Source organism: Phyllobates terribilis, unplaced genomic scaffold (genome assembly GCF_046119375.1).
Source record: "Phyllobates terribilis strain yellow unplaced genomic scaffold, ASM4611937v1 Scaffold_6__1_contigs__length_29720123, whole genome shotgun sequence".
Lineage (NCBI taxonomy): Eukaryota > Metazoa > Chordata > Amphibia > Anura > Dendrobatidae > Phyllobates > Phyllobates terribilis.
The window spans coordinates 10,144,134-10,157,373 of record NW_027362766.1 but is presented as its reverse complement, the minus strand read 5'-3'; the positions used below and the strand labels follow the sequence as shown (position 1 = coordinate 10,157,373).

The window sequence follows — 13,240 nt, the reverse complement described above, 5'->3', positions numbered from 1 at the left end:
CCGGGTAATATCAGGATCTACCCCTATATATCGCCACCTACAGGAGGCTCCGGGTAATATATGGATCTACCCCTATATATCGCCACCTACAGGAGGCTCCGGGTAATATCAGGATCTACCCCTATATACCGCCACCTACAGGAGGCTCCGGGTAATACCGAGATCTACCCCTATACATCGCCACCTACAGGAGGCTCCGGGTAATACAATGATCTACCCCTATATATCGCCACCTACAGGAGGCTCCCGGTAATATCGGGATCTACCCCGCCACCTACAGGAGGCTCCGGCTAATATCGGGATCTACCCCTATACATCGCCACCTACAGGAGGCTCCGGGTAATATCGGGATCTACCCGTATACATCCCCACCTACAGGAAGCTCCGGGTAATATCGGGATCTACCCCTATATACCACCACCTACAGGAGGCTCCGGGTAATATCGGGATCTACCCCTATATACCGCCACCTACAGGAGGCTCCGGGTAATATCGGGATCTACCCCTATATACCGCCACCTACAGGAGGCTCCGGGTAATACCGGGATCTACCTCTATATATCGCCACCTACAGGAGGCTCCGGGTAATGTCGGGATCTACCCCTATATATCGCCACCTACAGGAGGCTCCGGGTAATGTCGGGATCTACCCCTATATACCGCCACCTACAGGAGGCTCCGGGTAATGTCGGGATCTATCCCTATATACCGCCACCTACAGGAGGCTCCGGGTAATATCGGGATCTACCCCTATATATCGCCACCTACAGGAGGCTCCGGGTAATATCGGGATCTACCCCTATATACCGCCATCTACAGGAGGCTCTGGGTAATATCGGGATCTACCCCTATATACCACCACCTACAGGAGCCTCCTGGTAATACCAAGATCTATTTCTATATAGCGCCACCTACAGGAGGCTCCGGGTAACACCAAGATCTATCTCTATATACCGCCACCTACTGGAGGCTCCGGGTAATACCAAGATCTTCCCTTTTATACCGCCATCTACAGGAGGCTCCGGGTAATACCGGGATCTACCCCTATATATCACCACCTACAGGGGGCTCTGGGTAATACGGGGGATCTACTCCTATATCCTGCCACCTAGAGGCAGCTGTGTGTTACTGATGGTGTCAGGGACGGTTTGCCGACGCGCGTTCACACAAGGCTGCGGCACACCTTTCTTTTTCCTTTATTTTCGCTATCTTATAAAAAGGACGTCTTGGTAGAAATATATACATTTATACAGCGCGGCGTACAAAAGGAAGTGGAGAGAAAAAAGGGATTTTCCTTCACTGGGGCGACTGCAGAAAATAAACTCCGCGTCCACGTTTTGCCTGCAAAATCCGGAGTCAATAAATAAGATTCACCTAGAAAACATAGAAAAGTGCAGCGGGCGCAGCGCGGCAGACCTGGATACATGCCGAGGGCGCAGCGCGGCAGACCTGGATACATGCCGAGGGCGAGACCGCGGCAGACCTGGATACATGCCGAGGGCGAGACCGCGGCAGACCTGGATACATGCCGAGGGCGAGACCGCGGCAGACCTGGATACATGCCGAGGGCGAGACCGCGGCAGACCTGGATACATGCCGAGGGCGAGACCGCGGCAGACCTGGATACATGCCGAGGGCGAGACCGCGGTAGAGCTGGATACATGCCGAGGGCGAGACCGCGGCAGAGCTGGATACATGCCGAGGGCGAGACCGCGGCAGAGCTGGATACATGCCGAGGGCGAGACCGCGGCAGAGCTGGATACATGCCGAGGGCGAGACCGCGGCAGAGCTGGATACATGCCGAGGGCGCAGCGCGGCAGAGCTGGATACATGCCGAGGGCGAGACCGCGGCAGACCTGGATACATGCCGAGGGCGAGACCGCGGCAGACCTGGATACATGCCGAGGGCGAGACCGCGGCAGAGCTGGATACATGCCGAGGGCGAGACCGCGGCAGAGCTGGATACATGCCGAGGGCGAGACCGCGGCAGAGCTGGATACATGCCGAGGGCGCAGCGCGGCAGAGCTGGATACATGCCGAGGGCGCAGCGCGGCAGAGCTGGATACATGCCGAGGGCGCAGCGCGGCAGACCTGGATACATGCCGAGGGCGCAGCCGCGGCAGACCTGGATACATGCCGAGGGCGAGACCGCGGCAGACCTGGATACATGCCGAGGGCGAGACCGCGGCAGACCTGGATACATGCCGAGGGCGAGACCGCGGCAGAGCTGGATACATGCCGAGGGCGAGACCGCGGCAGACCTGGATACATGCCGAGGGCGAGACCGCGGCAGACCTGGATACATGCCGAGGGCGAGACCGCGGCAGACCTGGATACATGCCGAGGGCGAGACCGCGGCAGACCTGGATACATGCCGAGGGCGAGACCGCGGCAGACCTGGATACATGCCGAGGGCGAGACCGCGGCAGACCTGGATACATGCCGAGGGCGAGACCGCGGCAGACCTGGATACATGCCGAGGGCGAGACCGCGGCAGAACTGGATACATGCCGAGGGCGAGACCGCGGCAGAACTGGATACATGCCGAGGGCGAGACCGCCGCCGTGTTACACGGAGAGGAGGGCAGAGCTCAGGCAGTAAAGGCACATCAGGTCCGGGTGGGATACAACGGGGGCGCCTACGGCTGATGGACCCACCGCTCCGTGCCTGGAATACAGGGGCAGCACAATACATGGCTCACCAGCCCCACCCTGGATTCGGCGGCAGCCATAGCTCCACACACTAGAAAATACCCGGCTTCTGGTTAGAAAAATGGATTATTAAAGAGTCATCTAGAAAAGATAAAAAATGGGGGGGAATCGGCAGCGGAGAACGTGGGGTCTCGGGGTGCAGTAAATCTGCATAGCATGGCAGTATTACACCTAAATGTCGGATGAGAAGAGCACGGAAACACACAGCGCCTCCTAGTGATAAAAGAAGGGAACTGGCCAGAGAATTCCAGGAGCGCAAGTAGTAGGACATCCTCCAGAATATGATGACCACTAGTGGGCGCCGCCATCTCCGCACATCCACCACAGGGAGGACGCCGCTCTCTTCTCTCTGACATTAACCTCAGTGCAGCCGGTCAGAGCGGAAGGAATCCTCCACCAGGGGGTCCGTCAGGGGAGCATAGGGGTCACTGAGCATATTAAGTCCGTCCAGAGTCAGGGGCTCAATGTTAAGATCTTCCTCCAAACCCAGAGAGGGATCCATTTCAAAGCCAGGGAGCCCGGACAATGCGCTGGTGATCTCCTTAGAGAAGCCGGGAGGGGAGTCCACAGCTGGATGGGAGAAGGAAGGAGGAGGTTACAGGGGGCACAGGCAGGAGGCAGCGAGGAGGTGGGCACACACCCACCTGTCAGGATGATGTTGGGGATGGGCTCGTGGCGGCTGCAGTTCAGTCTCTTCAGCGGCTGTGCCGAGTTCTGCACCTGAGGATACTCTCCAGGAAAACAGCTGCTGCCCAGGCTCAATCGCCCGCCCTCCACCATGTTACACTGTTCAAACTGAGCAGAGACACATCAGACCCCACAGTGAGCGGCCCGGACCCCTCCACCAAGTACTGTCAGTGCGCCCTCTATTGTACCTGCTGGGATAGAGCGCTGGTCTGCTGAGCCGAGAGCTGGAAATCACAGTCATCGAAGAGACTGCTTAGAAGAGACTGTGGAGAGAACAGAGCGCCGTCACAGAGAGGAGCAGCGAGCGCCGTCACAGAGAGGAGCAGCAACAGCAGCGAGCGCGGTCGCAGAGAGCGCAGTCACAGAGAGCAGCAGCAGAGAGCGCAGTCACAGAGAGCAGCAGCAGAGAGCGCAGTCACAGAGAGCAGCAGCAGAGAGCGCAGTCACAGAGAGCAGCAGCAGAGAGCGCAGTCACAGAGAGCAGCAGCAGAGAGCGCAGTCACAGAGAGCAGCAGCAGAGAGCGCAGTCACAGAGAGCAGCAGCAGAGAGCGCCGTCGCAGAGAGCAGCAGCAGAGAGCGCCGTCGCAGAGAGCAGCAGCAGAGAGCGCCGTCGCAGAGAGCAGCAGCAGAGAGCGCCGTCGCAGAGAGCAGCAGCAGAGAGCGCCGTCGCAGAGAGCAGCAGCAGCGAGAGCCGTCGCAGAGAGGAGCAGCAGCGAGCGCCGTCGCAGAGAGGAGCAGCAGCGAGCGCCGTCGCAGAGAGGAGCAGCAGCGAGCGCCGTCGCAGAGAGGAGCAGCAACAGCAGCGAAAACCATAGCAGAGAGCGCAGTCACATAGCGGCAGCAGAGAGCGCAGTCACATAGCGGCAGCAGAGAGCGCAGTCACATAGCGGCAGCAGAGAGCGCAGTCACATAGCGGCAGCAGAGAGCGCAGTCACATAGCGGCAGCAGAGAGCGCAGTCACATAGCGGCAGCAGAGAGCGCAGTCACATAGCGGCAGCAGAGAGCGCAGTCACATAGCGGCAGCAGAGAGCGCAGTCACATAGCGGCAGCAGAGAGCGCAGTCACATAGCGGCAGCAGAGAGCGCAGTCACATAGCGGCAGCAGAGAGCGCAGTCACATAGCGGCAGCAGAGAGCGCAGTCACATAGCGGCAGCAGAGAGCGCAGTCACATAGCGGCAGCAGAGAGCGCAGTCACATAGCGGCAGCAGAGAGCGCAGTCACATAGCGGCAGCAGAGAGCGCAGTCACATAGCGGCAGCAGAGAGCGCAGTCACATAGCGGCAGCAGAGAGCGCAGTCACATAGCGGCAGCAGAGAGCGCAGTCACATAGCGGCAGCAGAGAGCGCAGTCACATAGCGGCAGCAGAGAGCGCAGTCACATAGCGGCAGCAGCAGTGCGCAGTCACATAGCAGCAGCAGCAGTGCGCAGTCACATAGCAGCAGCAGCAGTGCGCAGTCACATAGCAGCAGCAGTGCGCAGTCACATAGCAGCAGTGCGCAGTCACATAGCAGCAGCAGCAGTGCGCAGTCTCAGAGAGCAGCAGCAGAGCGCAGTCTCAGAGAGCAGCAGCAGAGCGCAGTCTCAGAGAGCAGCAGCAGAGCGCAGTCTCAGAGAGCAGCAGCAGAGCGCAGTCTCAGAGAGCAGCAGCAGCGAGCGCAGTCGCAGAGAGCAGCAGCAGCGAGCGCAGTCACAGAGAGCAGCAGCAGAGCGCAGTCACAGAGAGCAGCAGCAGAGCGCAGTCACAGAGAGCAGCAGCAGAGCGCAGTCACAGAGAGCAGCAGCAGAGCGCAGTCACAGAGAGCAGCAGCAGAGCGCAGTCACAGAGAGCAGCAGCAGAGCGCAGTCACAGAGAGCAGCAGCAGAGCGCAGTCACAGAGCAGCAGCAGAGCGCAGTCACAGAGAGCAGCAGCAGCAAGCGCAGTCAGAGAGCAGCAGCAGAGCGCAGTCACAGAGAGCAGCAGCAGCGAGCGCAGTCACAGAGAGCAGCAGCAGCGAGCGCAGTCACAGAGAGCAGCAGCAGCGAGCGCAGTCACAGAGAGCAGCAGCAGCGAGCGCAGTCACAGAGCAGCAGCAGCAAGCGCAGTCACAGAGCAGCAGAGCGCAGTCACAGAGAGCAGCAGAGCGCAGTCACAGAGAGCAGCAGAGCGCAGTCACAGAGAGCAGCAGAGCGCAGTCACAGAGAGCAGCAGAGCGCAGTCACAGAGAGCAGCAGAGCGCAGTCACAGAGAGCAGCAGAGCGCAGTCACAGAGAGCAGCAGAGAACTCAGTCACAGAGAGCAGCAGCAGAGCGCGCAGTCACAGAGAGCAGCAGCAGAGCGCGCAGTCACAGAGAGCAGCAGCAGCGAGCGCAGTCACAGAGAGCAGCAGCAGCGAGCGCAGTCACAGAGAGCAGCAGCAGCGAGCGCAGTCACAGAGAGCAGCAGCAGCGAGCGCAGTCACAGAGAGCAGCAGCAGCGAGCGCAGTCACAGAGAGCAGCAGCAGCAGCGAGCGCAGTCACAGAGAGCAGCAGCAGCAGCGAGCGCAGTCACAGAGAGCAGCAGCAGCAGCGAGCGCAGTCGCAGAGCAGCAGCAGCGAGCGCAGTCGCAGAGCAGCAGCAGCGAGCGCAGTCGCAGAGCAGCAGCAGCGAGCGCAGTCGCAGAGCAGCAGCAGCGAGCGCAGTCGCAGAGCAGCAGCAGCGAGCGCAGTCGCAGAGCAGCAGCAGCGAGCGCAGTCGCAGAGCAGCAGCAGCGAGCGCAGTCACAGAGAGCAGCAGAGCGCAGTCACAGAGAGCAGCAGAGCGCAGTCACAGAGAGCAGCAGAGCGCAGTCACAGAGAGCAGCAGAGCGCAGTCACAGAGAGCAGCAGAGCGCAGTCACAGAGCAGCAGAGCGCAGTCACAGAGAGCAGCAGAGCGCAGTCACAGAGAGCAGCAGAGCGCAGTCACAGAGAGCAGCAGCAACAGAGCGCGCAGTCAGAGAGCAGCAGAGCGCGCAGTCAGAGAGCAGCAGAGCGCAGTCAGAGAGCAGCAGAGCGCAGTCAGAGAGCAGCAGAGCGCAGTCAGAGAGCAGCAGAGCGCAGTCAGAGAGCAGCAGAGCGCAGTCAGAGCAGCAGCAGCAGAGAGCGCAGTCAGAGAGCAGTCACAGAGAGCAGCAGCATAGCGCAGTCACAGAGCATCAGCAGCAGAGCGCGCAGTCACAGAGAGCAGCAGCAGAGCGCTCAGTCACAGAGAGCAGCAGCAGAGCGCTCAGTCACAGAGAGCAGCAGCAGAGCGCAGTCAGAGAGCAGCAGCAGCAGAGAGAACAGTCAGAGAAGCAGAGAGCGCAGTCACAGAGAGCAGCAGCAGAGAGCGCAGTCACAGAGAGCAGCAGCAGAGAGCGCAGTCACAGAGAGCAGCAGCAGAGAGCGCAGTCACAGAGAGCAGCAGCAGAGAGCGCAGTCACAGAGAGCAGCAGCAGAGAGCGCAGTCACAGAGAGCAGCAGCAGAGAGCGCAGTCACAGAGAGCAGCAGCAGAGAGCGCAGTCACAGAGAGCAGCAGCAGAGAGCGCAGTCACAGAGAGCAGCAGCAGAGAGCGCAGTCACAGAGAGCAGCAGCAGAGAGCGCAGTCACAGAGAGCAGCAGCAGAGAGCGCAGTCACAGAGAGCAGCAGCAGAGAGCGCAGTCACAGAGAGCAGCAGCAGAGAGCGCAGTCACAGAGAGCAGCAGCAGAGAGCGCAGTCACAGAGAGCAGCAGCAGAGAGCGCAGTCACAGAGAGCAGCAGCAGAGAGCGCAGTCACAGAGAGCAGCAGCAGAGCGCAGTCACAGAGAGCAGCAGCAGAGAGCGCAGTCACAGAGAGCAGCAGCAGAGAGCGCAGTCACAGAGAGCAGCAGCAGCAGAGCGCAGTCACAGAGAGCAGCAGCAGAGCGCAGTCACAGAGAGCAGCAGCAGAGCGCAGTCACAGAGAGCAGCAGCAGAGCGCAGTCACAGAGAGCAGCAGCAGAGCGCAGTCACAGAGAGCAGCAGCAGAGCGCAGTCACAGAGAGCAGCAGCAGAGCGCAGTCACAGAGAGCAGCAGCAGAGCGCAGTCACAGAGAGCAGCAGCAGAGCGCAGTCACAGAGAGCAGCAGCAGAGCGCAGTCACAGAGAGCAGCAGCAGAGCGCAGTCACAGAGAGCAGCAGCAGAGCGCAGTCACAGAGAGCAGCAGCAGAGCGCAGTCACAGAGAGCAGCAGCAGAGCGCAGTCACAGAGAGCAGCAGCAGCGAGGACAAATGACCACATGAAGACCACCAGGAACTTACATTGCCCAGCGTGTAGTCAGTCAGGGGCGACTGGTAGAATGATTCTCCCATGTTTTGACGCAACACCATGATTATTTTTGTGGGAGGTTTGTGGCAAAGGCTTCTGGGAAACCTCCCCCAACACATGTTGTCCATGTTGGTTCAGGGATTGGGGGGCTTGTTGTGATGGCTGTTGGGGTGGCATTATAGGCAGCTGTGGCGCTGGATTCTGGGAATGGTGTAATGATGGCTGCACATCATGTGAAGAGTGCTGGGTCTGGGACAAAGGATGCTGGGAGTCGTGCAGAGGATGCTGGGAGTCGTGCATTGGCTGCTGGGAATGGTGCAGAGGATGCTGGGAGTCGTGCATTGGCGGCTGGGAATGGTACAGAGGATGCTGGGAGTCGTTGATTGGCTGCTGGGAATGGTGCAGAGGATGCTGGGAGTCATGCATTGGCGGCTGGGAATGGTGCAGAGGATGCTGGGAGTCGTGCATTGGCTGCTGGGAATGGTGCAGAGGATGCTGGGAGTCGTGCATTGGCAGCTGGGAATGGTGCAGAGGATGCTGGGAGTGGGGCATGAGGCCGGGGTGATTATAATGGTAAGGCGGCAGTCTCTGCTCGGTGGGCATTTTGCTGGTATCCAGGGGGACGCCCTAGAAAACACACAGAAGGTAAATGTATGAGAGAGAATGGGGGTGGTAGTCATAGAGGAAGGCAGATGGGGCAATGATTGTTACCTGAGTGATGGAGGTCAGCGTCGGGGACATAGTAGGGGAGAATTGCTTTTGGTGCGGCCTCCTGGAGTCTCCGGCCATCGGCAATGTCAGGGGGCTGAGAGGGACTCTACGACGTGGGGAGGTGTTCAGTGAGGCAGGAGCCAGAGGAGGAAATGAGGAGGAGGAGGAGGAGGACGGAGAGGACGGGGTGCTGTAGGCAGAGGGCAGACTGTGACTGCTGGCCGAGGGCGACAACGACTGATTGCTCAGGGATGAGGGCAGAGACAGGCTGCTGAGCGACGACTGCAGGGAGGGATTACTGTAGGAGGTCTGTAGGGAGGCGCTGCTGAGGGACGTCTGCAGGTTTGGGTTACTCAGCGACGACTGCAGGGACTGACGGCTCAGAGGATTCTGCACGCCGGCCGAGAGCGAAAAACCTGGAACCAAGAACATAGTGGTAACCTAGTGTGCGAGGTGACGGAGGAGCGGCGACGTGCGAGGCGACGGAGGAGCGGTGACCGAGGAGCGGCGTCGGAGCGGCGACGTGCGAGGCGACGGAGGAGCGGTGACCGAGGAGCGGCGTCGGAGCGGCGACGTGCGAGGCGACGGAGGAGCGGTGACCGAGGAGCGGCGTCGGAGCGGCGACGTGCGAGGCGACGGAGGAGCGGTGACCGAGGAGCGGCGTCGGAGCGGCGACGTGCGAGGCGACGTGCGAGGTGACCGAGGAGCGGCGTCGGAGCGGCGACGTGCGAGGCGACCGAGGAGCGGCGACGTGACCGAGGAGCGGCGACGTGCGAGGTGACCGAGGAGCGGCGACGTGCGAGGTGACCGAGGAGCGGCGACGTGCGAGGTGACCGAGGAGCGGCGACGTGCGAGGTGACCGAGGAGCGGCGACGTGCGAGGTGACCGAGGAGCGGCGACGTGCGAGGTGACCGAGGAGCGGCGACGTGCGAGGTGACCGAGGAGCGGCGACGTGCGAGGTGACCGAGGAGCGGCGACGTGCGAGGTGACCGAGGAGCGGCGACGTGCGAGGTGACCGAGGAGCGGCGACGTGCGAGGTGACCGAGGAGCGGCGACGTGCGAGGTGACCGGGGAGCGGCGACGTGCGAGGTGACCGGGGAGCGGCGACGTGCGAGGTGACCGAGGAGCGGCGACGTGCGAGGTGACCGAGGAGCGGCGACGTGCGAGGTGACCGAGGAGCGGCGACGTGCGAAGTGACCGAGGAGCGGCGACGTGCGAAGTGACCGAGGAGCGGCGACGTGCGAGGTGACCGAGGAGCGGCGACGTGCGAGGTGACCGAGGAGCGGCGACGTGCGAGGTGACCGAGCAGCGGCGACGTGCGAGGTGACCGAGGAGCGGCGACGTGCGAGGTGACCGAGGAGCGGCGACGTGCGAGGTGACCGAGGAGCGGCGACGTGCGAGGTGACCGAGGAGCGGCGACGTGCGAGGTGACCGAGGAGCGGCGTCGGGGAGGCAACGTGCGAGCTGACGGACACTGCAGTGATTGCACACGCTGGGAGTGATAGTTCTGTATGGCCAGTTTACCTGATGAGTCGAGCCCGGTGGGGAATCCAACCCTGCTGATGCCCAGATGGGTCATGGTGCTGGTGAGGTTTCCGGTGCTGCTGCCGCCGCTCAGGCTGCTGAATCCAGACTCGTCTGGGTCCAGGGGCGTGGGGAGGGGTGATGGGAAGTGCAGGCTGGTCAGGTCTGGTAAGGACCCCCCGGTGTTAAGTACAGAAGCAGCTGCGGGAAGGCTGGCAGGCTGATCCACCAAGGGGTAAATGCTGAAACATGAAGACAAGGAATGACATGCCCCTGCACCAGAGACGGCGCGGGCTGATGCCACAATCCTCCGCTGCGCTCTACTTACTTAATCCCGGGTACCTCACAGGATTTCGGGCGGCCAGAGGCAGAGGGCAGCTGTGGACAGGAGCCAAGGGGGCACATTTACACTCATGTACAAGTATGGCGCCCACACCCGTCGTCACATATCCACGGCACTCACTTTTTTGGTGTCACACGGACTCAGCAGGTGCCCACCGTCCACCTGAGACTCCTCTATCGCTGGGACACTGAAAGGGAAGGCTGCCGGCACGGAAGAGAAGGATGACACAGTGTGCACAATCCTAACACATTGTCACCATGCACAGCCCTCCCATATCCAAAGCCTCCCATCTACTCGTTTAGCCCCTCACAGTTGCCTGCACTGTCACTTACCACTCCTGCGGGAGGTGGAGGAGACCCCTGGTGAGGGTCCGGGGTACGGCTCCTGGGAGACTGGGTTCATCACACTCGTGTGCAGGGCGGAGTCAGAGTTTGTTCTGCGAGGGAGGGGAGGACAGTGCACATTGGTCAGGACGGGCACAAGGAGGCAGAAGACAGGGCGAAGGGGGCATGTCGCTGCGGGGGGCATCATCACACAGCACAGGCTAAAAGGGGGCCCAGCATACACAGGCCAGCGGGGAGCGTGGGGGGCAGCACACACAAGCCAGCGGGGAGCGTGGGGGGCAGCACACACAAGCCAGCGGAGAGCGTGGGGGGCAGCACACACAAGCCAGCGGGGAGCAGCACACACAAGCCAGCGGGGAGCAGCACACACAAGCCAGCGGGGAGCAGCACACACAAGCCAGCGGGGAGCAGCACACACAAGCCAGCGGGGAGCAGCACACACAAGCCAGCGGGGAGCAGCACACACAAGCCAGCGGGGAGCAGCACACACAAGCCAGCGGGGAGCAGCACACACAAGCCAGCGGGGAGCAGCACACACAAGCCAGCGGGGAGCAGCACACACAAGCCAGCGGGGAGCAGCACACACAAGCCAGCGGGGAGCAGCACACACAAGCCAGCGGGGAGCGTGGGGGGCAGCACACACGGGCCAGCGGGGAGCGTGGGGGGCAGCACACACGGGCCAGCGGGGAGCGTGGGGGGCAGCACACACGGGCCAGCGGGGAGCGTGGGGGGCAGCACACACGGGCCAGCGGGGAGCGTGGGGGGCAGCACACACGGGCCAGCGGGGAGCGTGGGGGGCAGCACACACGGGCCAGCGGGGAGCGTGGGGGGCAGCACACACGGGCCAGCGGGGAGCGTGGGGGGCAGCACACACGGGCCAGCGGGGAGCGTGGGGGGCAGCACACACGGGCCAGCGGGGAGCGTGGGGGGCAGCACACACGGGCCAGCGGGGAGCGTGGGGGGCAGCACACACGGGCCAGCGGGGAGCGTGGGGGGCAGCACACACGGGCCAGCGGGGAGCGTGGGGGGCAGCACACACAGGCCAGCGGGGAGCGTGGGGGGCAGCACACACAGGCCAGCGGGGAGCGTGGGGGGCAGCACACACAGGCCAGCGGGGAGCGTGGGGGGCAGCACACACACAAGCCAGTGGGGGGGGGCAGCACACAGATAGCAAGAAGCTTCACCTGTTCAGGGCGCTCGGCAGCCTAAAGAGCTGTCCTGTGTCCGGGGGGCCGCCGCCCCAGGTGGGGTTCCTTCACAACGAAAAAAAAAGGATTAAAGGATTATTACAGGGCACCCATCTGACACCCGTCTTCCCTCTCCAGTCAAAGCCAGAGCTGCACTCAACTCAGATCCTTTATCCGGGCGACTAAAGGGGCCGCTCTGGATAGCAGCAAGATAGTGACTGCAGCTCTAGAGGTGACTGGAGGATAAGACATTATGTAACCGCAGGATAGTGACTGCAGCTCTAGAGGTGACTGGAGGATAAGACATTATGTAACCGCAGGATAGTGACTGCAGCTCTAGAGGTGACTGGAGGATAAGACATTATGTAACCGCAGGATAGGGACTGCAGCTCTAGAGGTGACTGAAGGATAAGACAATGGGGTACCAGCAGTGGATGACATAGGTTGAGCCCCCACATTACCTTCTCCAGGACTCCTGGTGTGGGGACAGGTAGGACGCACTGTAAGGAGAGCTGTCCACGTGACTTTGTTAAGGAAAGTCATTAGAATGTAACCCCCGCAAAGTATCCGGGGTCTCACGCACACCGCACGCAGAGCTACTGTCCTCTGGTGTCAGCGGGAATCAGACCCCCTACAACAGAGCAGCAGAAAGGAAGGATATCTGCCGCATGTAGCGGCGCAGCGGAGACATCATCCGCCGAGCGTCTCTGTGCTGCACCCTCTCCACTAAACCATGATGACGGGTGCCCCGCCTCTCCACTAAACCATGATGACGGGTGCCCCGAGGGTCCAACGGTGACGGGCTCTGAAAGACACGAAAGGAGCGGGTAAAGAAGGGAGGACGACGAGAGGAGCGGGTAAAGAAGGGAGGACGACGAGAGGAGCGGGTAAAGAAGGGAGGACGACGAGAGGAGAGGGTAAAGAACGGAGGTAAGGAGGAGCGGGTAAAGAAAGGAGGAAAGGAGGAGCGGGTAAAGAAAGGAGGAAAGGAGGAGCGGGTAAAGAAAGGAGGAGGAGGAGGGTAAAGAAAGGAGGAGGAGGAGGGTAAAGAAAGGAGGAGGAGGAGGGTAAAGAAAGGAGGAGGAGGAGGGTAAAGAAAGGAGGAGGAGGAGGGTAAAGAAAGGAGGAGGAGGAGGGTAAAGAAAGGAGGAGGGGGAGGGTAAAGAAAGGAGGAGGGGGAGGGTAAAGAAAGGAGGAGGGGGAGGGTAAAGAAAGGAGGAGGGGGAGGGTAAAGAAAGGAGGGGGAGGGTAAAGAAAGGAGGGGGAGGGTAAAGAAAGGAGGGGGAGGGTAAAGAAAGGAGGGGGAGGGTAAAGAAAGGAGGGGGAGGGTAAAGAAAGGAGGGGGAGGGTAAAGAAAGGAGGGGGAGGGTAAAGAAAGGAGGGGGAGGGTAAAGAAAGGAGGGGGAGGGTAAAGAAAGGAGGGGGAGGGTAAAGAAAGGAGGGGGAGGGTAAAGAAAGGAGGGGGAG

The 13,240-nt window shown here is 61.2% G+C and overlaps 1 protein-coding gene and 1 long non-coding RNA gene across 2 annotated transcripts in view; both read right to left on the bottom strand.

The window, feature by feature from the left end:
- Positions 1–1,180: 1,180 nt before the first annotated feature.
- LOC141152736 (uncharacterized) lies at positions 1,181–1,868 on the bottom strand. Its single transcript, XR_012247141.1, has 2 exons — positions 1,450–1,868; positions 1,181–1,416 (listed from the first exon to the last, which is right to left on the bottom strand). It is a non-coding gene; the product is annotated as an uncharacterized lncRNA (long non-coding RNA).
- Positions 1,869–2,758: 890 nt separating this feature from the next.
- CRTC2 (CREB regulated transcription coactivator 2) overlaps positions 2,759–13,240 on the bottom strand; it is an 18,820-nt gene continuing 8,338 nt past the window's right edge. The window contains 14 exon segments of the mRNA XM_073637360.1: positions 2,759–3,281; positions 3,356–3,506; positions 3,587–3,661; positions 7,658–7,715; positions 7,717–8,291; positions 8,376–8,791; positions 9,900–10,141; positions 10,228–10,277; positions 10,363–10,442; positions 10,575–10,678; positions 11,771–11,839; positions 12,235–12,293; positions 12,435–12,492; positions 12,526–12,578. Of these exon segments, the coding sequence (XP_073493461.1) occupies positions 3,073–3,281; positions 3,356–3,506; positions 3,587–3,661; positions 7,658–7,715; positions 7,717–8,291; positions 8,376–8,791; positions 9,900–10,141; positions 10,228–10,277; positions 10,363–10,442; positions 10,575–10,678; positions 11,771–11,839; positions 12,235–12,293; positions 12,435–12,492; positions 12,526–12,578 (2,199 nt within the window). The 3' untranslated portion in view covers positions 2,759–3,072.